General features: G+C 40.1%; 2 protein-coding genes across 2 annotated transcripts in view; one reads left to right on the top strand and one right to left on the bottom strand.

The window, feature by feature from the left end:
• Positions 1-7,571: 7,571 nt before the first annotated feature.
• BET1 (Bet1 golgi vesicular membrane trafficking protein) lies at positions 7,572-14,654 on the top strand. The gene is made up of 4 exons (XM_055706632.1): positions 7,572-7,793; positions 10,734-10,849; positions 13,862-13,918; positions 14,490-14,654. Exons 1-4 carry the CDS (start codon positions 7,775-7,777, stop codon positions 14,643-14,645), a joined length of 348 nt encoding a protein of 115 aa, XP_055562607.1. The 5' UTR covers positions 7,572-7,774; the 3' UTR covers positions 14,646-14,654.
• Positions 14,655-17,631: 2,977 nt separating this feature from the next.
• Positions 17,632-27,256, bottom strand: part of LOC102055577 (probable acyl-CoA dehydrogenase 6) — a 90,643-nt gene continuing 81,018 nt past the window's right edge. Inside the window, exons 7-9 of the mRNA XM_055706629.1 lie at positions 26,086-26,247; positions 25,724-25,874; positions 17,632-18,495 (exon numbers count right to left, since the gene is read on the bottom strand). Of these exons, the coding sequence (XP_055562604.1) occupies positions 18,405-18,495; positions 25,724-25,874; positions 26,086-26,247 (404 nt within the window). The 3' untranslated portion in view covers positions 17,632-18,404. The remainder of the gene's footprint in view (positions 18,496-25,723; positions 25,875-26,085; positions 26,248-27,256) is intronic.

Below are 27,256 nucleotides of genomic sequence, written 5' to 3'. Positions count from 1 at the left end.
TCTAATTAGTCATCAGACAAATTCTTTTGTGCATGATTTCTTGACCTATGAAAAAACTAGAGAGTATTAAAGAAGTACATGATAGGGGGTTTTTGCCTTTACTTTTATTTAAGTAACTCTCCAGTGGCCAAGCCCAAAGCTAGCACAAGGCTAGCTCCAACATCCAGGAATCTTGATCCACATTCTGTGTTGGTTTGCTGGACAAGGCAACAAGGATGATGTCTGCCCCATTTGTCATGAGAAAAGTGCTGTAGGAAAATGCTCTGCCTAGATACAGGTCTGCAAAATCTTGTGCAATACAGGTCTGCAAAAGCTCTCGACTCACAAAATTCATTGTGCTTAAGGTGTCTGGTTTTATTGAATTCTTTATTTTGACTGCTGAAAGCCTTTCCCACATGTCTGAAAGGTCAAAATAAACAGAACGTAAATCATCAAATTACTGTTTAATTGCATCTTACAAAGCATTGCAACTGTATGCTCCATTCATCCCATACATTTGTTTAACTGAAATGAAAAATTGCTTTGACTTCCACTTTTTATTTTAAATGTATTAGTCTTCCTCTTTAGACATTATGGTTATTAATGCTCAGGCTGCTGCAATGGCTCTGAATGCTTATCAGTCATTCAGCTGATACTATTACCCAGTCAAAGCTGACATCAGAAATGGTACCTTAATATTAGAGAAAGTAATCATGACTGGAATTATTCATAGATTACACAGCATGCACTACTCAGAAGACAAAGAATCAGCAGAGCTGAGTTTTTAATAAAAAATTATAGTCTGATCCAAAGTCGATACAAAAGTTCTCCATGGCTTCAGTAAATTTTGATTCTAGCCCTATGTAATGAAATCTAGGAGGGCGGCCAGCAGTTGTGTCCATAGCCTTCCTTCTCTATTTTGATGTAATTTAACAGCAGACATGGAATCTATAAAAATATAGCAGAGATTTCTGGGTGCGTTCCCTGCAGAATCAAGCAAGAGATAGAGCAGCTTATGCTACTAAAAGGTAAATAAAGGAAAGAATAAGCAGAACCACAGTATTTAGCAACAACAATTAAGTAAATGATAATTCTATTTAAATTGTATTATCCATGAGCTAATATAAAGGTCAGTACTTCCCAAACATAGCTTATATCAAAGTGACAAGAAATATGCCTTCACTGTCGACAGATTTTAGGAAGTGTTGTAAAGGTGAGAAAGACTGTACTAGACACTTTCTGCTGATGCAGCCACAGACATTGCTTCTCCTGCCCTCAGCTGGTCCTTCGCTGCTGACACCTTCGCGTCTGCCCAGCCAAGCTTCCTGAGGCCTCCCTCGGGATAATGTGTACCATGAGTGGAAAAGCTGAGATGATACTGAAATCAGGAACAAGAAAATAACATGGAATGCATTACAGCTGCAACTTTATATCAATAAACGCTGTAAATTTTGTTCTAAGCGAATTTACTGAGTGGTAAAGTCGAATTATGAGTTTACACATTTTTTCAACCTGTAATCATGTACACAGGCCAAGCTATGAGACAGGAAGCCTTTATAGGTCCAAAGTGTTAAAGATCCTTTGAACCTGTGTGTGGAAAGGCCTAGGATGTCTCAGCATGGATGAGTACAATTGCATGCGTTCAAGGAATCTCCTTTGATTCCCAGCAACACAGTCTTTATCAAAGGTAACAGCAGCTCCCAGAATCTTATCCAAATATCTTTTTGGTTATCTTCTAAAAACAATAAAAGGCTATTTTGGTAGATATTTGGTAAGGTTTTTATTAAAACGAGCATCATAAAAATAGGAACGTAGTTTGAATACACAATGAGATGAGATGACTCCAAACCTTGTCCCAGAAAGAAGTTGCCATCTACGATGGAAGTGCATTAAACACCAGAAACAGCCATGGTTCTCTTTAACAATATTTAATGAAGCGCTGGGTGAAACTGGTAGGTAGGTTGGTACTTGCAGTGATTTACATGTTTTCGCCATTAAAGAACTCGAGTAACTGCACATGCTATTCTACTTGTGACTTGCATGATCCATTCTTTGCTTAACAGTCTGGGGGGCCGCGAGCAGCAGCTGTGATCACCCCCCTTCAGCCGTGTAAAGTCTTACAGGAGGTGCAGTTTCACATGGCATCTTCTGTTCCTCATGACAGCACTATTTGGAGAATACAACCAGAAAGAATAGCAATGACTTCCTAAGTGCAGCATCAGTTTCATCAGCTTTCAGAATATGAGGGGAAACACCTGAGTGATCTGACTAAGTTTGTTGGAATAGAAGCATTTTGAGGGCTCGCATGCACTAAATTGCATTAGAATAACCTGGGGTATTAAGTGACAAGGACACTGATCAAAGATGCTGCCATTACTCCTTTTTGAAGATACTGAATCCTAATTAAAAATACTCTGTGATCTAGCTCTGCTTCTATGTGGTTAATGTATTAGTTTCATTTAGAAATATCTAGTCAGCTGTTACTTAATTGCTCAATGGATCAAAATGTAACTAGCAAATATTTAATAATTGAAGCTTATTGCTTAACAAAACAATGATTGAAACATTTGATACTAGCATAATATGCAATACCAGCTTTTCAACTCCTTAATAATGCGTGTGACTTGCTAGGCTGCTTTCACAGCCTATGATTGTTTAAAGTAGCAAGTTAATCATGATGACTGTGAAAACCTGTTTATCAAACATGTAAGAACACTGACATTCTGCTTACTTATTTAACAATTCAATTATAATTATGTCATTATTATTATGTTAATAAGATTGCTGGGCTTTCAGTTGTGTACTGGAAGCTTGATTAAACAGGATTTTTCAAACAGCTTCCCTGGTTTTTTTTTTTTTTCCTTTTTATTGCTTTTGCAATGGAGTCACAGATTAATCTACTAATAAATATTGGGCTGTTTTTTATATAAATGTATTCATCTACTGTAGTTGGAGACAGTAAAAAGAATAAAAAAACAGTAGCAGTGGTATGATAATTGGTAGAGCATGTGGAACACCCCTATTATAAAAGATCTTTTTTCCCCTTTTTTCCTATTTCCCTTTTTCCTCTTTTTACTTCCTAAATTCCATTTATCACTTCCCAATTTCTTTTTTAAATTTTTTATTTCCCAATTTCCTTTTTTCCCTTTTTTCATCTACCAATTTCTGGTTTTATTTCCCTTTTTCATGTCCCAATTTCCTTTTTAATTTTTTTTATTTCCATTTATCATGTCCCTTTATAATTTCCCTTTTTCATTTCCAAATTTCCATTTAAAACTTTTGGTTTCCTTTTTTGGTTTCCCTCTTTTCTACTCTTTCATTTCCCTTTGTCATTTCCCAATTTTCTTTTTTAATTTTTTACTTCCCTTTTTTGTTTCCCTTTTGACTTCCATTTTGTTTTCCCTTTGAAATTTTCCAATTTAATGGGTTTTTTTTTCATTGTCCATTTTTATTTTCAGATTTTCTTTTTTAATTTTTTTATTTATGTTTTTGATTTCTCTTAATTTCCCGATTTCTTTCTTGATCTTTTATTTCCCTTTTGGTTTTTTTCCTTTTGATTGCCCAATTTCCTTTTTAATTTTTTTTCCTTTCCCCTTTTTATTTCCCTTTTTGAATTCTCTTTATATGTTCCCTTTTTGATTTCCCCTTATAATTTCCCATTATCATCTCTCTTTATCAGTTCCCTTGTTCATTTCCCAATTCACTATTTTAATTTTTTATCTCCCTTTCTTATTTCTGTTCCAATTTCCATTTAGATTTAACTTTTTTCTATTTTTGTCAGTTTCCTTTTTTAATTGTCTATTTCCCTTTTTTATTTCCCTTTTACAATTTTACAACTACCTTTTTTTATTATTATTTCCCATTTTGGTTTTCTGTCTTTTAGTCCCTTTGTAATTTCCCTTTATCACTTCCCTTTATTTCCCAATTTCATTTTTAGTTTTTTTATTTCCCCTTTTCATTTCCCCATTCCCTTTTTAAATTTTTGATTTCTCATTATCATTTCCCTTTGTAATTTCAGAGTTTACTTCTAAAATTTTATTTCCCTTTTCAATTTCTGTTTTTTATTTCCATTTTTATTTCCCTTTACCAATTCCTTTTTTTATTTCCTAATTTCCTTTTTAAATTTTATTTCCCTTTTTTATGTCACATTTTCATTTCAATTTATCATATCCTTTACAATTTCCCTATATTTTTTCCTACATAATTTCCTTTTTTCATTTCCCTTTTTAATTTTCCTATTTCCTCTTTCAATTTTTAATTTCCCTTTATTATTTCTCTTTTTTTGTTTCCCATTACCCTTTTCTGGTTTCTTTTTCCCATTTTTTTTCCTTCTTTCATCCCCCATCCCCTGTCGTGTCCCCTCCCCCTTTTTTTTTTAAAGAAGGCGCAATTGTTCAATACTGCTTTGGGCAGACTGGCACACAGGTTGCCTGAGCAGAGCGTCTGACAATGACACACCTGTGTACGCTACTATTAAAAAGTCAAGATGGAGAAGCCTGCAGACAGCATACATTTCTTTATCTTTTTTTTTTTTAATACGTGCTTTTTCTTCCTATATGTTACTACTGATAAATGAACTGTCAATGAGTCAGTCACCTTAAACCCCCTTGCTGACCAGTCGTTTCTGCTTCCTGGCAGGAAGACCCGCAGATGCTAAGGACCAGCTGCCACCGCACCTGCGAAGCACACACAGCTGGTTTACAAAGCCGAGTAGTCTAGGGCATGGCCTCTGTGTGGTGTGGGAGAGCTGCCAGGAACAGGCTGGAAAGCCAACAGGAGTACAATTAGTCACACCGACAGAAAAAATGCATTTATTTCACAGACTCATTTTGTGAAATTATTAATATCAATAAAACCAATCAATGGAAATACACCATAAACATAGTGAATATTAATGATACCCAGTTGATCTCTACGTCTAGCCTCTGAGATGGAATTGCGATTTCATTATCGTAATGTCAGGAGAACTATAAAATTAATTTTTTATAAGGCACTTCCAGTGTATGAAAACATTAATTCAATACAATTAAAATGGATTTCAAATATTAATCATGTCAGTATCATTTCCATGCTTTGCTGTAAGAAACTGTGAAGAATTAAATGTGCTATTTATAAATTTTACATAGGCTCAGTATGGTATTTTAAAACATCATAAGCAGATTATAGATATAAACACTATGAGTTGTGAACACCTTGCATGTGACTAATTGGGATTTTATTTTACAGAAAAATTAAGTAAAAATTAAATATGAAAAATTACCCCCCTAACAATGAATTAGAACTACAGTCCTAGTGGGGAGATGTACCTTTCTTACTTAGTTATGTATAAATCTATATTGATTGAAAAATGGAAGAAGATCTGGGAGGGGGAAGGGTAACACAGAACATGTAAATACTGTAAAGAAGAATCTTTTCATATAGCAATGCCACCAAATGTAATAATTTTCTTGGATGGTATATGAAGAAAACAATGTAAATAAAATACATAACAATGACAGACTCAGCCCAACTGTTTCCACAAGACATTTTCCTTCTGCCTCTTGGAGCCTCAATTTTACTCTCTGGTTATTTAGTTACTGCATAGACAGTCCCCCTTACCCTCTTTCAGAAATTGTGTTTGATGAGGATATTGCAACCCAGTTCAAATTTGAAGCACTCATGAAGAATATTTTCACAGAATCTGTTCATCTTCTGTAAATTTTACAACATCTACATTTTGCTGTTTTAAGCATGTAATCCTTTAAGAGACCTCCTTGTCCCAGCAAGGTAAGAAATGGACCCATCTATGAACTTCAGATGGTTTTACCACAAGCTGCATCTTTAATCTGGTGGTAGTACTTTTCCCTTCTCTGAAACAACTGACACATTTCCCTGAACTGATGTAAATCAAGTCTGAAGTCATCGGCGATGGCAGTTTACAAACTCCTGTAGGAACTGCTGTTGCAGACAAAATCCCACGGAGATTAGCTTCACTCTGCACAGTGCAGGTGACAGTTCTGCCATTCATTTCTTCTCCTTAGCATTCTCTTCTGTTTTGTATGTGCAGCTAAAGCCTTAGTTGAAATTTTGGATAAACTGCTTACATCATCAGATATTAAATAAACTGAAGGGCTGGTTTCTACATTATACTCTTTTAACTTTTTATAATGCTACTTGAGATGTAGGAATCCAAATGTGACTGAGAAGTAAATGGACAGCTTCTCAGTGTCTCTCCTAAAGTTGGGCGGATACAAGACTAAATGTCTCAGCTGAACTTTGACAAGTGGAGAGAAAAGAAACGCTGCAATTATTTGTGTATTTATGCACTGCAAAAAGATACGTGGAGTGTCTTACAACAGTTACTCAGGATGTTGGCCAGAGGGCATAGGCCTTCCATTTGGCAAGCGTAATTTTAGTCTTCCTTCTACAACTTTACCTGCCTAGATGAAGAGTCCTGTTATACTGCAAGCTCATCAAACTATGAGCTTTGGTCTGCATTTATGTAGCTTATACAAGTGGGTCCTGGGCCCATGTTGGGTGTCTTGGTTCCTACCAGAACACAAATGCCAAAGCAATTAATGATATGGCAGCCAGTTGTAACTGGAAAAGCTAAGGCAGCTTCTATAGTCCAGTGGATGCTACACCTGACACAGCAAACTCTGAATGGACTCCACAATGTTGTTTGCTTTGTGCTGGGGTACTGATCAGTCATTCCGCTATCATCCTGGGAAATAAATTCAACCCACTGGTACACAGACAGAGTTGTGCCTTTAATAAAAGCAGGTAAATCCCGTTTCTGATAAAGCATTGCAAGGGGTTAAAGAATAAAGGAGACATAATCTTTGCAAATGAAATGTAAATCATTCAGAGAACTGAAGGTTCGGTAATAATTAAATCCACAGGTTTCCAGTTTGAGTTGATGTATGCTGCAGTAGTATGCTCGTTTTTTCCAAATAAACAGTGGGGGAGGGAGGTTGTGGTAGTTCCACTCAGCGCTGAATTTTAATTTTTTGGCTGCCAGTTTCAACCGCTGAGAATCTTCCCTTTACACACAGTAACGTACCGAAGGCCATTTCCTCTGCCTTTCTGGATCAGTTCTTACAAGCGTAATGCAAGCTGCAAGAGGCAGTGTAATGAGTGAATTCAGGGCAGGTTATACGTAACGGAACCTGTCCTGAAGCCGTGGGGGGGTGACCGTGCGGGAGGTGACCGTGCGGGGAGGGCGCTGCCCTGCCACCTCCTGCCCCCGTCCCGCACCCTCACCGCCCGGCGCCCCGCAGCGCCATTCCCACGGCCTGCTGGGCACACGGCGGGTGCGTGGGCCAGCGGCCTGTCACGCTGTCCCCTGAGAAATGCCATACTGCTTCAGCGCCCTGGGGTGCTGCAGGAGGGCCCCGCGGGCCCCGCGCTCCAGCCCAGGGGACCGGAAGAGCCGGCGGGCTGGGACAGGGACAGGGACAGAGCCGGCCCCCTCGAGCCCGGCACCGGGCCGGGGCCTGCCGGCTGCGCTGCCCGCTGTGCCCGCCGGCCCGCCCGCGGCGCGGCACTACAGCCCCCATGAGGCCGCGCGGGCGGCGCCGCCCGGCCCGGCCCGGCCCTGCCCTGCCCGCCCTACCCAGCGGGCCGCGCGGTGCCCGCGCTGTCGTGGCGCTCGGCGCCTGGATGAGCGGCGCGGCTGGGCCGCAGCTGGGCCTGGGCCGCGCCCGCCCCGCCGAGACCCGCTGCCCTCAGGCGCTGTGGGCGCGGGAGCCGCTCCCGTTCCCGTCCTCCTCCCCTCCCTCCTCCTCCTCCCCCCTCGGCAGCTCCGGGCACAGCCATGAGGCGCGCGGGGCTGGGTAAGCGCGGCGGACCTCGGCGGCGGGGCCTGCGGCTGCACGGCGGGCTGGGCCACGGCCCCCGGCCGGCCTGGCGGGGGGCGGCGCAGCCTGGGCTGGTGCCGGGGGGTTACACGGAGCGGGAGAGGGGGTGAAAAGCCGGGCAGGGCGGTGGGGGCGGCGGGGCCGGCGGGCCGGGCTCGCCAGCGGAGCCATTACCCGTTCCTCCGTCTCTCTTTCGAGCTCGGCTGGATTTAGGGAACAGCACTGGGATCTGTATTTAATTGTGTTAATGAATGGTTCTAATGCAGTGTTGTTTCAGCCGTGTTTCCTCGGTGGACAGATTTGTCACTCTTGACACTCAAGTCCTTTACAAATTAGGAGTTGTGTTTTAACTTTACTACTTCTGTATGTTTACCTGCTATGTCTGGGGGGAAACGACCCCCCCACCCCTCCAACAGTTGTCAGTTTATCACAGATATAATCTGTGCAGAGTTCCTGCTGAGTGTTTTGAGAAGCTCAGGCCTCATTTTTCAATCAGCAGTCATGTTGATGACTATAAAGAAACTTTGACCTGCCATGTCATGTTCTAGAACATAGGTGCTGTGACCGCACTGTAAAGCTTAGGTAATGTTTATGCCTCAGAATCTATGACAGACTTCTGGTACTTCCTAGAAAGTGGGGATTTAGGGTGTGATACATGCCATATGGCTGAGCTCTGTGTGTGTGTTCTATGCTGTTATGTAATAAGATTTTAACAAGTTAAAAGAAGTCTTGGATGTGCTTCTTTCTAGATCAAGAGAGATCTTGGGATGTTTATCACAAAAAGGGAGGCATTTGATGATGCTTACGCCTTCAGTAGTTTTCTTTGTCAGACTAACTGCTTGCTCTTGGGTGTGAACTGAGGGGGGTTAGACTGAAGGCCATCCAGCTCAGTATGCTGTTTCTGGAAAAGTGAAGTGATGGATGTTTATGGAAGGAGCGCAGGTGTAAGAGCATGTCCTCCGGCAGACTATACCTTAAGGAACATTTTGAAACTAAACAGTTTAAAAATCTGCTGGATGGTCAAGCAGAAGACTTAAATGTCTGTTACCAGCTGCAGCAAAGTTTTCTGCTTTGCCTTGACATTTCAACTGTCAGTTCAGAATTACTTTTTATTTAGTAGGCTGGAAATAGAAGCTGGGGCGCCGGTACTTCTGCTGTTGTCATCAGCTACCTCGTACCTCTTTTCTACACTGCAGATTGTGTTGTGGTCATGTCCATGTTACATGTCAATGAGCAGTGTTGCAAGACAGCCCACAGAACTGACATGCTGAAGTTTCTGTCCTTCCTGTGAACAATTGTAGCCAGGCTTCTTCATTGTGCTTTCTATTACATATATAGAAGTAACTGTGGGTGTTTAAAAGCTTTGGGGCAGTTGTTCATATCTGCTATGTCATAGTCTGTGTGAGGATCATAGTTGTAGTATTTTGGCCTGAAGCTGCGTGGTATATTAACTTATAAACATATTCAAAATTGTGTGTAATTTGGTAGGAAGTACTGTAGTTAGATGCATTTGTAAAACAAAACACAGTGAGAACAACCCTGACTCTAAATTATGTCATTTTAATCAGCTTTCTATATTTGGCTTCTAATTTAGGTGGGGGGAAAAAATTCTTGACTCCCACAGTGATGAAATGGAAACATACATTTCACTCAGTCTTGTTGAGAATTTGTCACCAGCTTAACTTACAGAATAACATTAAAGCAATTTACTACAAGTACAAGCTAAGAAATTGTTAAATTTAATGAATGGTGTTATGGGTTAATATAAAATTATATATATATAGTCAAAGTAGCATTGTAATTCTCTCTTTTAAAGTCTTAATATCATATGTGCCAAGCACAGAGTTAAACTGTTTGAGATGGAGCTTTATCTGTGAATGTGGTTGGCGTCTCTCTCCTTTCCCTTTTTCCTCAAAAAGAAAAAAGGCACTCAAACACAAAAATCTTGAAGTGCCTTGAAAAGGAATTAACCGAAGGCATTCAGGCAACTTTAGTGTGGCATTCTGACTAGTCATGTAAATATTGATTAGTGTTATAACCAGATTGCTAGTTTAATTAATATAGTAGGATCTTTATTGTAAAGCTTATAATAGTTCCTTTCTATTTGCCTTTCTCAGTCTTGGTCCGCCTTCTTTGATTTCAGATCTTAGGTTTGAGGTCTAAGACTGATTTTTGTCTAGACTGGACACAGGTTTAATTCTCCTGTGCCCATGCAGCTGTCCCAACTGATGCCTGTAGATTTTTAGTAGAGGTTGGAGGAAGCAACGGTGTGGAGTTGAGGAGCTTTCATTCCCTTCTGCTCCGTGTACTCCTGAGTCAGTTGTCTGGGTAACAGTCCTGAAGCTCCATCACCCAAAAAAACAAAAGGCAGGAGTGGGAATAGAACTGCAGAATGGTGACAGAAATGGCAGTGTTCTGCTCAGGGGCCTGGCTTCTGGTCTGAGGACTTGTTTGTGGAGAAACATGTAAGCATCGGAGCATGCTCTCTCCTTTAAATGTATGTGACCTCATTTAAATAAAGCAGTATTTGTTTTTGTTGGAGAATGATCTCAACTTTCTTCATTTCAGTTAGGTTTACTGTTCTATGTCGTGGCCTCAGTGCTTCCTTCACATCTCCATGTAATGACTAGGTTGTTTTCCATAGAAGCTGTCTGAAAACACTGTCTGGGAAAAAACGTGATAGTATTAAATTAGAGCCATTCCTCATTTTTTTCCTTTGATTTGCATATTGAAAGATAACTTACGTGTTTGGAAAAAGGTTGAATCTCTGTCTGAGGAACATGCGGTGCCTCTTCCCGATTGCCAATGGTGATGTTAAGGAAATGCATTTTTAAATTTAAAGAGTGCTTTTCCACATGTGAAGAGAGCACTTGCTCCAGTGGTGTTTTCTGTAACTACTGACTACTGTGCTTACAGGTGATGGAGCACCTGCTGGTAACTATGGCTATACCAACAGTGGGTACAGTGTTTATGAAGAAGAAAATGAAAGGTTAACAGAAAGTCTGCGTACAAAAGTCAGTGCCATCAAATCAGTAAGTATTTAATTACAGTGGTATCGTCACATTTATTGAATTAAAATATATGGGTCAGTGAAGCAGTAGACTTAGTTTAAAACATACATTTAATACTGTGGTAGGTTGACCCTGGCTGGATGCCAGATGCCCACCAAAGCTGCTCTATCACTCCCCTCTTTATCTGGACAGGGGGAGAAAAAATATGACTAAAGGTTCATGGATAATAAGGACTTAAGAAGAGAGAGATTACTCACTGATCACTATCATGGGCAAACCAGACATGATGGAAATTAATTTAATTTGCTGCTAATTAAATCAGAGTAGAGTAGTGAGATATAAAACCAAATCTTAAGACACCTTTCCCCTACCCCTCCCCTTTTCCTGGGCTCAACTTGATTCCAGATTTTCTCTGCCTCTTCCCTTCAAGTGGTACAGGGGAATGGGGAATAGGGGTTGTGTTGTCTTTGCTGTTCCTTCCTCCCTAGGGGAGGACTTCTTACACTCTTCCCCGGCTCTAGCATGGGGTTCCTCCCACAGGAGACAGTCCTCCATGAACTTCTCCAATGTGAGTCCTTTGCACGAGTTGCAGTTCTTCAAGAACTGTTCCAGCATGGGTCCCTCCCATGGGGTGCAGTCCTTCAGGAACAGGCTGCTCCAGCATGGGTCCCCTGCAGGATCACGAGTCCTGCCAGCAAACCTGCTCCAGTGTGGGCTCCTTTCTCCATGGGGCCACAGGTCCTGCCAGGGGCCTGCTCCAGCATGGGCTTCCCACAGGTCACAGCCTCCTGCAGGTACTCATCTGCTCCGGCATCGGGTCCTTCCTGGGCTGCAGGAGATCTGCTGCACCATGGACTTCCCTGGGCTGCAGGGGCACAGCCTGCCTCAACATGGGATTCGCCAGGGGCTGCAGGGGAATCTCTGCTCCAGCGCTTGGAGCACCTCCTCTCCTCTGGCTGCTGTTGTACAGCAGTTCTTTCCCCTTCTTAAATACATTATCTAAAATATGTTATCACAGAGGCACTACCACCATTGCTGATGGGCTCAGCCTTGGCCAGCGGCGAGTCAGTCTCGGAGCTGGCTGTCATGGGCTCTGCTGGACATAGGGGAAGCTTCTGGCAGCTTCTCAGCAGAAGCCACCCCCGTAGCTCACCCCCACTACCAAAACTTTGCCATACAAATCCAATACAAATACAAGGAAGAATTATTGTCAGTCAAAATGTACAATCATTCATTTGCATAACTGAATCTTCCTTTAATTAGATTTTTAAGCTAGAGGTGTCCTTTTCTGCTGATCTTGAGGACAGCTCTGGTGTTACTTACGGCTTACTGTCCTACAGAATGAGTCACTGCCCCCACAGAAAGTAGAAACTTTTGAGTTTAGGTCAATAAGCAGTTTCTGTTTCATTTAAGAAAATGGATCACTGCTTCTTGCGGTTACCCTTGTGGCTCATCAGTTTCTGCTGTATCTGCTGATAATTCTGTAATGTGAAAACAGCTCTTCTAAATAGTGTGCTAATATCCTCTGAAAGAGAAGTTTGTTACTTTAATGATTCTGATTCCTTCCAGAGATTGAGGACTTATTTCAAGCAAGTATAACTGAAAGACAGCACTGTGATTAAAGTTACGTGGGTTTATTTTTCTTAACAACTTAAGATTTTATAAAATACATTCTTAGCTATAGGTGCTGTTTCTATGTATGTTGTACAAGCCAATGAATTACTAGGCCTAAATTCATTCAAAGTCCTATTGCTAATACTGCTACTTAAAAATTATTTGTTCAGTCTCCAACAGAAACTAAAACCTTAGGTTTAGAATAGTAATTTAGAGTAAGTTAAGAATAAGTTAACGTACCTTCTCTGGTATGTTACATTGCAAAATCAGTGTATGTCAACGGTGCCGTTAGTAGTGCCCCATGGAGCGGCACATGTGCTCTTTCTACAGTTTCATCTTTTAGTGCAACATAATAATCTTGGAATATGGAATAGTCTTCAGATAATCTTCCTAGAAGCCCGATGTAAAATCAGTTTCACTCTTGATTATAGATTGCAGTGAAATGCAGCAGTAAGAAATCATGAGATTTAGGTTGTGTCACAAAAAACATGTGGGTCTTGGCAAATCCAAAGCCTGGGGGCCAGGAGCACATTTCCATTCCTTCTAGTTGAGCCGGTTGTTCAAGGCCAGCATGCTGGTAAGAACTGTTACGGAGCAAGAACTGCAAAGAAGCCACAGTGTGGGTTCTCCCTGGTTTCACTTGGGAGCTGCTTTCAAGCCAGGGCCCTCCTGACTAGCCCCTGCCTTTGCTGCGTTGCAGCTGTGTTGCAGCTCTGTCTGCGCCTGGTCTCATACCTCCCTTATTCCGACCCTTACCCGACTTGACTTTCTTGCTTGACCTTTGATCTGTCTCATAGCTGGGGATGTGCTGAATGATCACTGGGCTGTTGCTGACCCTAGTTACTACCTCTAGAACTGACTCGCTTACATACACGGCTTGCCACCTTGTCCTGCTGTGCACTTGCTGTTTCATGACACAAAGCAGAGAAGGAATAGACAAGTTCAGAAAAGAAAATAGCATTTATAGCACAGCAGCAGCTTGTCAAAAGAGGTGCATTAGCAGGTTACAAGTGTCAACTCCAGCAACGCTGAGGCAGAAAGAGTGCTTATGGTCCTCTGTGCCGAGTGCGAGTATTTTTAATGCGTGTTCCAGGAAATGGATAATTGCTGCTGAGCCTTGACTAGATCTTGAATTTTTGAAAGTCCACACAATAATTCTAGTAAGGAGTTCTCTGGAAAAGGGGAGGAGGAGCATTTAGTAACCTTCCGACACTCTTCAGACTCATCTAGTCAGATGACAAGTACTTTCCTAAGGTTTATTGACAGAATACTGTGCATGCTGGTTTGTTGTTTGAAAATACCAGGTACTGTTTTCACATTTTACCTGGGAAAGTGTTAGTCATGTCATGTATTTTAGACTGGTTAATCTATGTGTAGCTGTTTACTCATATGTAATACTTTTTCGGATTTTTTTAATAGCTTTCCATTGAAATTGGGACAGAAGTTAAAAACCAAAATAAAATGTTATCAGATATGGTAAGTATTTAGTCACTATCTTTCTTTAAATGTGGGGCAGGATTAAGAAGTTAGTAAAGTAAATTACTAAATGCCTTCTTTTAGTATGAACATTTGTATTAAAGCATTGACAGCTTATTGTTGACTCTAAAATGTGACTAATTCAGCAGTAGTATTTCTGTTCAGAAAGATAAATATGTAGATGCATTACTTCCAAGGCATAATCAAGGTCTTTATATTTCAGATACAACTATTTGTTGTATACTATACATAGCAAATGTATAGTATTATTAAAAAGGCAGTTCTATATTTAATTGTATTTAACAATAGGAGAGGGAAACAAAAAATAAGTCAGAAATGCCTTTTTTGCTTACATTTTGCTTTGTTTTGGAGAAAAAATACCTCTGGATAAATGGGCAAAAGTTTTTTCTAGTTAATTTTCAGAAGCTGCCTCTGAAATAATTTTAATTTTTGGCAAATTTGAAAAAAACAGGAAAAGCTATAGTTAGCAAGCTTTAGGGGTAATCTTTTTTTCCTCAGAGTAACATGTTTTTTGTTGTTTTGTTCCCTTGTTTGTTTTTCTTACATGTAGGATAATGATTTTGACTCTGCGGGTGGACTTCTAGGTGCAACTATGGGCAGACTGAGAACACTCTCTAGAGGAAGCCAGACAAAGCTATTATGTTACATGATGCTCTTTGCATTGTTTGTTTTTTTTGTAGTATATTGGATTATTAAACTGAGGTGATGCATGTTACCTCCGGTTTAAATTGTGTCATTTCAGCTATAAAGCAGTCTTAATTATTGAAGACATTGATCTAAAATGGCATATTCTGTTGATAAAACACGGTGAAATTGTTGTAAATTGCATTAACTGTTAATGCGATGTTATATATAGTTTTCTTAATGTATCAGAATTTTTCCCATCGTCCCCTGTTTTGGGGGGATCATTTGTAAATATGCAGAGACTGCTAGCAGATTAAGTTGATTTTTTATGGGAAAATAGTTTTTAGAATTGATTTTAAAAAAACCAGAAAACTGGTTGTTTGGATATTAAGTAATTGCAGAATTACAAGGCTTTCATTCTGCTTTTTATTCTGGGCCATGCTCTAAATTAGAGCTCCAGTTTCAGGCATACAGTAATTTCTAGGTTGCAAAAGCACGAAGAATACTTGGCTCTTTCTAAATTGTTTTTATCTGTGGATTTTTAAAAGGCTGGCCTGAAGCTAACAAGTATAATAGTGGTACCCCCAAAATTCTGATAGTGTGTGTGTTTTAAGTAGCTTAAACTGTGTGTTATGGGGAGAAGTTACTTAAAGCTGGTTGGTTGGGTTTTTTTATTTAAATGTAACAAATCATGCTTATACATCTACTGTTTTAAGCAAATGCCGTTGATCATTGGGATCAATTAATATGGACACAGTACAAATGTTTCCTTTATATTTAAAGCATCTAAAACTTAATGATTTCATTGAATCACTAGAGCTTTTACCATTAGTATGTTTACTTTTCAGTCTGTGATGATTCCTAAATCTAAACTGCATTATGACTGAAATATGAGGTCAGATATTTTGAATTTTATATTACAGTATATTATGATGCACCTGTTGAAGGTACTGTCATACTGGTTTTTATTTTGAAAACTTAGCTTTGGCTCTCCAAATAGTTTCTGATAGTTGAAGCCATCACATTCCTGGGTTTAACATTTAAAAAATTCAGTTTCCTTGATACTGAAATTGTATCTACAATTTTGAAAAACTTTTCTAGAAATACTGTATAACGTGTTGCCATTAATAACTAATTATGAACTGACAAATGAAGTGTCCTGTAGTATTCTAGCTAGTGTTGTTTATATACATTCTTTTCTACTGTAGAATACCAGTCTATTTTTTTGAAATGGTGCAGCATTTAAGGGGCTATACTTGTGTGGGGAGCACTGTTAAAATAAGAAATGGAAGTATATGCTACATTTCTTTCATGTCAGATTTTATATATAATGGAAGTATGGCATGTAAATCACCACCTACACAGATTGTGTAAAAGTAATTAAAGCTCAAATATTTATACCTTATTTAATCTTTGCCTGTTAAAAGGTCTACAGTACTTCTACAAAAAACATCTAAGTACTGACACCAGGATAATGTATCGTCCTTACATGGGAATTGCTAGGCTTGTTAAACAAGTATAGCATTCCCAAAGCTAGTCAGGAAGAAATATTGCCATCCAAAATTAATGCACTTGTATAATTTTCATGAGACAGTGGCGTGCAAGGTACCTAACAAGTGAGATGATAATTACTGACATACCTGTTTGACAACCACACTCCCCTGATAGTTGATCATCTTCTAGAAGTATATTTCTGGCTCTTAAACATGGTGTCTGAACAATTATTTTTTTTCTTGAAGCAATCAATCTGCCATACCAATTAATGGAAAACTTTTTAACCACCTAATATAAATTAGAAGAATGGGTGGATGCAGCTAGCTATATGGCCAATACAGTTCCTGCCTTAGTTCTGAAGAATATGCTACAGTGTCCCTTAAGTCCTGACAGAGCACATAGTGGTAAGAGTCTTTTACCAGTCCTTCAGATCATGTGTAAGAGCAACAGGATTTTCATTTTAAAATGTCAACCAGATTAAAAGGTAATTCATGCAAAATAGGAACTAAGTCTTCTTCCTTCCCCCTCATCCCCCATTCTGCGTGGTGTGGAGAAGTGAGGGGAAGTGTATTGTGTGTGTGTATAATTTTAAACCTATGTCATCCTTTCTGTGTTTCTTCCTTTAAGAGGGGTTATTTTTTTGTTGTTATCTAGATAGGGCAGGAAATGGGGAGAAGGCTTAAGCACAGGGAATATATATGTTTATTAGAAAACACACAAGTGCCTTTTTAATGAAGTGCTGAAACAGAACTCCATTAGGCTCTTTAACACAAACATTCTGAACTGAAATGTAACTGAAAGTTAAATAGTTAAAACTGTGACATATTTCTGTATGTTTTTATGTTATTTTACAGCATGTAGCATATTTTCCTTTCTTCAGTTCCAGTAAAAGGTCAGTTTTCAGTTTAAAATCTGAACTGGAATCCTGCAGGTTTGCTTAGAATGGTTAAGGTGACTGTGTAAAGGTGAAACTGCTTTGAGAGTATTTCACTCGGGGAAGGGGAATGGCAGTTGGTGGGAATCACGGGTTACAGCCTTAGAATCTTCCTCAGCATCTGCACTTGCTTTGCTGGTTATTTTCTGGTGGAAAAGTATTACTCTGGCAGGGCGTAGAATTTACAAATGGCAAGATTTCAGGATGCTGTAGGTATGATCTTGTAGAATAAAATACACTGCAGTGGATACAATAGGAAAATACTAGTAGCATTAATTGTACTTTGTAAAAATTAGTTACGTTTTGTAACTTGTAAATTTTGTAAAAAAAGCTACATAAGAATACTGCAATTATTATTATTATTGCTTTTTAGATCTTTTATACGTAACTTTTACACAATATTTATACTCTATCTAGCAATCATAGAGATTATTTCCAGGTGGAAGGAAATACCATCTTTTAACTACCAAACTCTTAACCTTACAGTGTCATGGAGATTCCTTAGAAAATGCATAATCAACACATCCATTTGATTACAAAGACAATTCTGCTGAAGGTTTGTTTTTTTTTTGCAATAATATGGGTTGTCTCTTCTGGCTTAAATGGCTGCTTTAGGAAGAGTTTAAGTAATTACACACAATTTTCATATTAACATGTTTATTTTTAGTATTTTTCTTTAATAATTACACACAAAACATGATACCTTACTGCTGAAACTCAGGCCTCCAAAAGCTTCAGATACAATTAAACAACTGTTTGTAGAATTCTACAACTAAAGATCAACCCCTGCTCCCATCACCAAACATCCATGACAGTGTAGTGCAAGTTGATGTGAACTTGGCAAAGATGACAGAACTCATTTTGATGACTACTTGCTGGAAGTAAAAGATAAGGAAGGTGCTTGTAATTGAGAGCAAAATTGCTGTTCCAGTATTCGAATACGACAGGGAACAATTTGTGCCTTAATTACTGATCTTGAAAGCAAAGCTACACTGAAATTAGATTAAGCTACTAGTGAAATCATAGCTATATCCATATGGAAGTTCTGTTTCTTAATTGGTGGCTTAGTTGCTCTTAAAATGTAGATATACCATGATTTAAAGAAGGCATTTGTTCTGGGTGCTTAGTGTGGGTCACTAGATTCCCCAAAGCAGTAACCCACTGAAAAAAATGGGGAAAAAAATTCTTGAAGGAGGCCCCATGCTTTCAGCTTGTTTCATATCAACAGAAATTTGTTATTGGAGAACACATAGAATGATAATGGTCAAACACCTTGACAAGCATTTTGATGGTGAAATTACTGTTACATTTTCTATTTATTTTACCCTTGAAACATGTGCTGGCTGTAACCTTCAGTGTGCAGTACGAGCTATGCTCTTGCTTTCTTAATTTTCAAGGAAGAGTGGAGATGTATCACTTGCTTGGAAGCATTTCCATGTATTTGCATATGATGGAAAGCATGATTTCATCTGTACCACCTCCTATCGACATTAATCTCAAGTCTCTGTAGAAATATAAAGAGTAGATTTAAACTTTTGCATGTTATACAGATGAAACAAGTACAGAACTGTATATACCCATTTATTCCTCTATGCATTTATTATGGAGCTGCTTTTATTATATTGAAACCTCTTGTTCATAGAAGTACATACAAGGTGTGGAGAAATGTGTTGTCAACAGTGTAAATACCCTTTTGTGTACACGGATGTTGCTAATTCAGAATCAAAAGGCTTAAGATAGTTTGGCACATACAGTTTTCAGATTCTTTCAAAAATAACCTTAACTTGCCAAAACATTATTTTAATCTTGAAGTAAGTTAAAACTTCTCATAGCATACAACTGCTCCTGCTTAAGGCCAGTCAGAGCTCATGCAGCTGAACTCCATAGAGACCTACCTCTGTTTAGGTCTTAGCACTTTGGACTGGCATATCAAGCATCACAGGCTCTTCCCAAGGTTTTCTGCTGGACTGCCTGCTCGAATAACCTACATATTACATACTCATGCCAGTAATCTGCAGAACACCTCATCCTCTGCCTCCTCCTGGTGAGGTGGTCTGCAATACTTCCCACAGCATCCCTGCTGTTCCTTTGCCAAAGCAGTAGGTGCCTAAGCGTGCAGTTGAATTTTAGGAGAGGAGGGAGTTTTTTGGAGGGCCAGCAGCAAAATGCGTTGCAACACTTACGCTTAACTGTGTCGTAAGAAGAGTATTAGTCAGTCAGTGCATGAGGTATTGGAGAGTTCTATGGAGGTGGTACAATTTTCATTTGTTTTTTAACCAAAAAGTATCCTGGTCTCCCCAATCACAAAGCTTTGTGACATCTGGCATAATCCATATTAGGATTGTATAGTATTACATAGTACAGCATTAGTATTCTAGTGTAGTATTTTATAGTGTGTATATATAGCCTCTCTGCTTTAAAAATGAGTAGTGGCTCCTCCAAGCTTGTTTACTTTTGATTTGATATTTCTAACTGCACTCATTTAATAACTGCCACTGATATCACTGAGTTATCTGTAACAGCATTGCCTAGGTTCCCTGTGTTAGCCAGACTGGGAGCTACTGCAGCCTTAAGCAATTTTCTTCGCAAATTTCTTTTCTCCTTCAGGGAGAAGAAAAAAAAATAATCACCAAAACATTGAAACAGTTCTGCTAAACTATCTCTACTCAATTCAATAACCTGAAGATTCCCCACCTTCCTGGGGGCCTTGTTGAAGGCAGCAGAGCTGGAACAATGGTGGGTTACTTGTTCTTCGTGCTGTGGTGCTGTCTGCTTTTTCAAGCTGCAGAAAGCCCCTGCCAGTGCTTAGCATCTTCGCAGCACTGTAGCAACAGTAAGTAATTAACCCTCAGAACTCTGTGATGCTGATAAAAGTCCTCCATTTTCAGCAGGAATCCTGGACACATGGCTATTACAGTTATAGATAGGCAGGGGTAAGATCTGGCTTTGGTAGTATGTGACAAACATGTCAGTTTTTCACATCTGTCAGGTTTTCGCATACAAATGCAGGTTTTTAAAAACCAAAACATGTCATGTATGTTTTTGTGTGTGTCTCTGTATATATGTATATCTGTGTGTGTCTTTACAAAATTGCTGGTGATTATATTTTTGTCTCTGGGTGAGATAAGGACTGTTTCCTACAGAATACACAGGCAGGTGAGTAATGTCAATCTCTGCCCCGGGGAGACAGGACAGAAAGTTTCACCTGGTTGTAGAGGTTCAAAATGACAAAGGACTCAAATGATTTTAATCTAGCAGCCCTCTTCTGGGAACAAGACTTGTTTTCAGCTTAAGAAAACAAAACCACAGGACTAACTGTCCTGCCAGGAACTAATGTGAGGAAGCTGGGGAAGATGACATAGTGAAGTAAGCTTGTATATCAGCTATTTAGTGTAAGTTTATTGTTTGATAGTTTATATTATATTAATAATGCATTATTAATGCAGCATATAAATATTTTAATATATATAAATAGTAGAATCTTATTGCTTTAGGTAGGCTACCCTAGAATGCTTTTGATTTGTCACAGCAGCGCTTTGCTTTCTGATTTCTCCATGGCCTTGTCGCTGCCCCTGTGACAAAGCAGCATGTCCTGCACTACCTGCAGCCCGGCTGAGGTGAGCACCAACCTGTAATGGCTTCACTCTGACCAAGGACAGTGAGGAACCAGCCTGCAACACACCATACAGTTATGTAAAGGTGTCATTTTGAGGGACCAGACAGCTAGCTGGTTGTTAAGTGCTTTTCCCTTAGAGAGCGGGAGTTTGCCTGAGGAAAGGGATTAATACTGACCGTTGTGTTCTGCCTTCCTAAAACACTCCCTGCAAAGAGTTTGCTCTCATTCAGGAAATCCTGTGCACCTGAAACATCTACTGTAGATGGTAAGACTTACTCTACTCAACCAAATCAAGAGAGGTAAGTGTTAAAAAGCTTTTGACAGATTAAAAAAATAAGTTATTCAATGCTGAGTTTAAAAACTGCATTTAGGAGGGAGGGTGAGGAGCCTTTCCCACCCACCAAACCCAATCCAGGTTATCATTTTCTAGTTAGGCAGCAAAAGGAACAGAAGACCCTCCACGTCATCAAATCAGATTTCCCATTTCCATAGGTACCGTGTCATATAACCTTCAGAAATGTATCAAGCACTACTTTGAGATGGAAAGAACAAGATCCCTTTAATCTTGGACTATCCTGATTTGAAGGCTGTCACATGAAAAAGTTGTTTTAATGATTAGGAATCCTCTAATTTACAGCCAGAATGTGCTCTTGAGTAGTAAAATCCGGTATAGTCCTTCAGTTAACGTTCCTCTTCTGGCTGGTGTTGACCCTTCTGCACCCAGAGCACCATTCAGCCCTCGTTTTGCACAAGCTGAGCGCAGTCCATCACTCTGCCTGTAAACTTTTTGGGCCCCGTTATCCTGAAAATCAGGGCTGGTGCTTGGCTCCACTCTGAGCTCTCCCTTGCGTGTGATTTCACTAGCCATGAAGTAGGGACAGGTAACTTTCCCGCAGCACAAAGAAAGCTTTTGGTGTTGTAACATTCTATATAGGCACTGAGGCCACAGCTAAGGGCACGCTAAATCTGTCTCTAGCCTCAAGCTGATAAAACATGAGGGTGTTTGCAGTTGTGCGTCCCACTACCTTTACTACCTGCCACTGAAAAAGTGCTTGCTCAGGGAGCCATCCTGCGCTACATTTTCCTCTTGAATGGCATCGTGATCTAAAAAGCCCTTTCTGTTCACAAACACCCTGAGAGGAACCTGCTCCACCATCTACATAACTTTGAAGTCTTGAGAAAATAAACTTCAGTCATCTTGTTTCCCTTTTCCAGCAGCGATCGGTGCTGGTCAGACGTGGGGAAGAAAGCAAGTTTTGGTGACTCCACCTCTAGTTTTCCCTAGCAGCCTGGCTTCACAGCAGCAGTCCCTCGGAGACGCTGCTCCCTGCTTCCCTGCTTCGGAGGCCGTTGGTAAATCCTTCCCAAGATTTATGTGTCTCAGCATATGACTGCTTCCCAGAAGGCCATTTACGCACTGCCCCCTTTCAGCACAAATTGCTCTTGATTATGAAACCTTTATTTATTTACCCTTTTTTCTCACACTTATTATTTTGAAGTTGTATTACTGGCAAGGTTTTTCTCAACAAAATATACTGATGTACCCTGAGACGTAGTATTTTGTGACTTCTTGCATCTTCAGACTCGGCTAGATTACTTCTAGGCTGTCCAAATTAAGCAGCATCTAAAAGAGACACTGATCCAGAGGGAGAAGTCTGAGTTGATACCACCCAGTGTGGCAGGCTTCTGGCCAGGCTGGGACAGCCCAGCCACCAGCAGCTGTGTCTGCCAGTTCACGTGGCCCTGCCTGTGTCCCCCACGGGGCATTCTGAAGGGCCAGCTGAGCAGGAGCGGGCATCGCCTTCGCCCGCTCTGGAGCATAGCTCCACCTTCAAGTCACTGCTGTACAGTTACGTACTTTGATTTGCCATATTAGAGCTAGATGTCACGTGCTTCGTCCAAACGTGCTCTCAAGGTCCTCATAAAAGTCTACCAAAGTGGTAGACGGGCATCTGTCTCAAAACCTCTGCAGGCAAAGGTTGAGGCTACGGATTTGTTTTCACAGGTGACTGAGGAATCGTTACTAAATCTTGTCTCGACAGTTAGCTACTGACTTCAGAGCAAATTGGTTTTGTCAGCAGAAATGGATAGGTTTGGTTTCATTTGGTACAACCATGAATTGGAATAATGACAAAGACCGATGGAAAACCCCCCCGTTTGTCTAGACTCATTCTAGTTTAGACATGCTTTGTAAAGAATGAAAGAATATAAAAAAATCAAATAAAGTAACTGAATAAAATATTTCAACTGACTTTTAAAAGGGGAGGAATACAAAAAATAATTTAGAAGGAAATGCATTACTTATTCAGAAAAATTCACTTTATACAGAAGCTTGATTTTTAACTAGCCTGAAGTACAAATAAGACTTCATATTGCAATACCTAGGCAAAAGTTGAGGGGAAAAAACCCACCTGTTTTTCTTCTGCAGCTATGTGCATTTGCAATGCTGTTTATCTATTTCACATGAGTAGTCAATATTTTTACTGCTTTCTCGAGTCTTTCACAATGCAGCAAGTAAAGAAATCAGCACTCTTCCCACCACCCCCACAAAAGTAAAACTTGTAAGAAGTGGCAGCAGATAGACACAGTGTTTGGTACTTAGAAACAATCGTAACTTTAAAAAACCCCAAACTTCTTTAAGAAGGCCGGACAAGTTCTTATAACAATTGAAGTGTATGTAATTACAATATATAGATCGCTACCTGAAATTTTTTAAAACTGACGTTATGAAGTCTGAAAAATTGCAATATAATTGCTACAAAAGGTTTTCCTCCCTCTGATCTCTTATAGCCTGGGGTTTTCATATAGATTGTGGGTTTGTTCAATAATTGATTTTTCCTAAGTCATGATGTCTTCGAGGCATTTCATACACGGGAGAGAAAAATAAACACAACTCCACTCTGCACTCTCCTCCAGCGTCCTGCTAGTATGGTAAAGTCTGGAAAGTCCACTCTTAATCTTTTTTATATTGGCTTGTATTTTTCTGTGAAACCCTTTGATATTTGGGCTCAAAACTTTTTTTTTTTCAAACCCAATCTCCTCAGAATCCCTACAGCTCAAAATGAAACATTCACGTATATAAAATCAGCCCAGTATAGACACCTACATGGTAAAACAGCTATCTTAGGCCTTCTAGAGAATACTACACTTTAGAAAAGTCAGTTGTTCTACAAAGTTTAAAAGACTAATGATTAAGATGACAGATCTGAATAAAGTCATTTGGCAGTTTTGCGTTGGGTCTGTTTATTATCTCCCCACCAACACTAAAGACTAAAATTCAAAGATTTCATGTACTAACCATGGATTATACTGTGTGCTCTTTGAGGAGTAACGTCCGGACGTGTCAAAGACTAACATTTCCTTGGAAACTTGGTAAGGATTATGCTACAAAAATCTTTATACATGGTGACTAGATGTCATGCTGTGCAGTTACGCTGTTTGCTGCTTGGTGACAAATACCACAGTGACGTGAATGGTTACTCAGACTGCTGTACAAAGAACTGCTTTAGGAAAGTTACTGTTTTGCTTATCGTTAACAGAGAACAAGATTCTGACTTGAACCTGTAATTGTTTATTTAGGTAATGCTTCCCCCTTCCAGGAGCTTATAGTTACTCAGTGATGGAATTTTACTGATTCACAGAAAATTTTGGAGTCTAGATATCACGCCACCTTTAGCCTCTTTTATAACAGTGGGGTTTTTTTATAGCCAGACAGATAGTTCTTTAGCCAGCTACACAGTTTATACCACTAGGAAATACTCTGGATTTCTTCTCGGGAATAATGTGACTGTGCTGGTATACTTAGAAACCAGTCAGGAATTCACACAGAAGAGCCCTGCCCACAGTTAGCAATAATACACTGCACTAAGAAATCTAAAGACAAATCAAAGCTATATAAAAGCACTTACACATTAATCTGTACTTATTACTACAGTGACAGTAAGCACTTCAAGACAAGGATTAATTTTATTCAGGGTGCCTACTGCAGAAGCTTTTAACATCTGCGTCACCAGGGACCATTAGCCACTAATAAAGAGGCTGTGGAGAAAATAACTTGAGAAAAACCATCGTATTGACAGCTGGCTTAAAACCATCACCACACAGCAGTGAGTACGTTCACCAGAAAAGTTCAGGAACCCACCAGTCAAAAAGGTTGAAGATCTCTCTGACTTACCACAATAGCATTTCTGTTCATAAAATGCTATCAAAAAAAGAAAAAGTAACTTAATCTACAAAAGAAGAAATGAGCTTTCTACAGATTTAAGTGTTTCTGCTCTCACTTTACACAGATCTATTCACCAAAACCTTCAACTAACTGAACCAGTAACTTATTTTGCTAGCCTTTGATTGGATATCTTATATATAAGGGCTGAACTGAGATCTGTTACTGCAAGAAAATGCAAGTTCCATTTTGGTCCTTCCTATCAGCTGCCAACAAACCTGTTTGCTTAGAGAGAATTTCCTTTAAGTAGATACATGGTAAAATTTGAAGAGACTTTAATTAATTTGCTAAAAGGCCTCTGTAGCATTTTAATGTTCTAACAGCTTGCTGGAAGCACCTACGTCTCTCATACGAGGCGTCTCACAGTATCTGGTATGACTAATCAAGTGGAGACTGCTGTCAGAAAAGACTATGGCAGGAGCCTGATGGTGAACTCCTGTTTCACACAAATATTTAGGGAAAAAGGTAAAGCTGATTTTCAATGGTTTTAGAAGAAAGCTTGTAGTTTGCTTTAGTTCCGTTGTAATCAAGACTACAAGCAAACAAAGGGCAAAGAGAAAAAAAACACCATTGTCTGGCAGGTACCAGAGGACCAGCAGGGAAAACATGGAGTTTGCTTCTTTCACCTGACATTCAAGTTAACCCGTGGATAGTTTCAGACTACCCAGTTGTAATAGAAAGCCAAGATTTAGCAAAGGAATAGGCACCCTGTGTCCTGACATTCACATGTCACTCCAGGATCAATGTACGCCAGTGACAGGCCATTCAGTTTGACAATACCAGTCACGCTAGCGAGAAGCTGGTGCTCTTTTCAAGGGGTGATCTTTTAGCAGGATATGTAAGAGGCCAAATTTCAGTAAACCCTCTTCCTATTTTCACCACTCACTCGCTTACCTGTAAAACCTGCTCACCAGAACCTCACTGGTGAATCCCATTCCCCCCCAAAACTGGAGACAGCTATCGGTCACTTCACGGGCCAGACGACCTGCCTTTAGCTTAGCCATGGAAGCAAGTTTTGTCACATCATTGCCTTCCACATAGAGAGCTACAAAAAAAAAAAAAAAAAAGGCACAGTTAACACACATAGAGAGCTACAAAAAAAAAAGGCACAGTTAACACACACAGTCACCGACAACAGCCTGCATCTAGCCATCGCCTCTCCATGTTCCTTTAGCCTGACAGTGTTCTTGGCACGAAGGGCGGCAGGTGTGGGGGCACGAAGGGCGGCGGGTGTGGGAAGCAGGCTGGGGGCTCACCCACGGTGCGGTACAGCAGTGAGCGCAGGAGCTCCACGTCGGTTGCCAGCTCGGCCAGGCGAAAGTGCACGACTTGGTTGTGCAGGATGGGCTGGTCAAACACTTGCCGCTGGCGAGTGTAGTCAATAGTTTCTTGTATTATAATTTCCAGCGGCGTCAGGACTTGAAGAAGCAAAAGACAGAACATGACATCGTTTTAGCCAGATCTGTTGTTTTCCTTCTTGTTGACAAAGATTTTTTTTTCATGTAGTACAAGAAATCAGGGTTTCTAAAGAACATTATTCCATACGCTCAGTTTGAGGTGCCGTGTCAATTCTGAAAAAAAAGTCTGGTATTTCCTTGCACCTTGGAGGCCTCTTTATCCCTATTTCACCTGAGCCCCAACCTGTCAAAACTCAGAGGAGAGCGAAGCGGGGTGGGGAGGAGGGAAGGAAAGTCATGGAGAGCAGTATGCAACAAAGAGTGTATAAATTTCATCCCTAATGCCTCATTTGGGGCCCAAGCAAAAGCTTGTGGTAACTCCTGTTTTCCATGCTACCTGTGTCCTGAAGGTTTGTTACAATCCCAAAAGAACACCTGCAGGCAGAGACTGTGCTCACTGAGGAATGCTGTTCAAGGAAGGCAGGGAGAAGGCAGAAACCAATTCAGAGATGAAGGCACGCAAACAGGCTGCTTCCTAGTCTGCATTCCGTGACCAGATCCCGGTATAGAAAGGAAGGGAAAACCACTAAGATTCGCAGCCCCTTTTTAATAAATACTGAACAGTGCTTCTAACGGGAACAGAATCAAAATAGGATACTGCTGGAAGACATGTGATAAAGATAGCAGACACTGCTTTAAAGCAAGAGAATGAGCTTGCTGCTACTTTTTGAGCAAACTTAGAGATACCCTATTTTAAACAAGAAGAAAAGGGAAGTTTCTTTTCTAAGACAAAGAACCCTTGAAGTGAAGGGCTAGGCTCTTGCAGCCTAGCTAGGATAACAGCAGGTGCTCAATTTGTGGAGAATTTTATATTTTTTTTTTTTAGCAAATGTGGTCCCATGTCACTATGGCAAGCAAGAGGGAGAGGAACAGAGTTCACAAACCCATCTGTATGAGAAGGGTCAGATTTTCTTTTTTCAAAATATGCATATCCACGTCCATTCACATATAGAATCTAAACCACAAAAAC

This window comes from Falco cherrug, chromosome 4 (assembly GCF_023634085.1).
Source record: "Falco cherrug isolate bFalChe1 chromosome 4, bFalChe1.pri, whole genome shotgun sequence".
In the NCBI taxonomy this organism is placed as follows: Eukaryota; Metazoa; Chordata; class Aves; order Falconiformes; family Falconidae; genus Falco; species Falco cherrug.
Note: the sequence above shows the minus strand (reverse complement) of the source record. Positions and strands in the feature narration are given on the sequence as shown.

Bases quoted from the DNA above. Each gene is read 5' to 3' on its own strand.
- BET1 (XM_055706632.1), top strand. The intron at 10,850-13,861 runs GTAAGTATTTAA...TTTTTTTAATAG, and splicing joins AAGTCAGTGCCATCAAATCA to CTTTCCATTGAAATTGGGAC. The intron at 13,919-14,489 runs GTAAGTATTTAG...TCTTACATGTAG, and splicing joins ATAAAATGTTATCAGATATG to GATAATGATTTTGACTCTGC.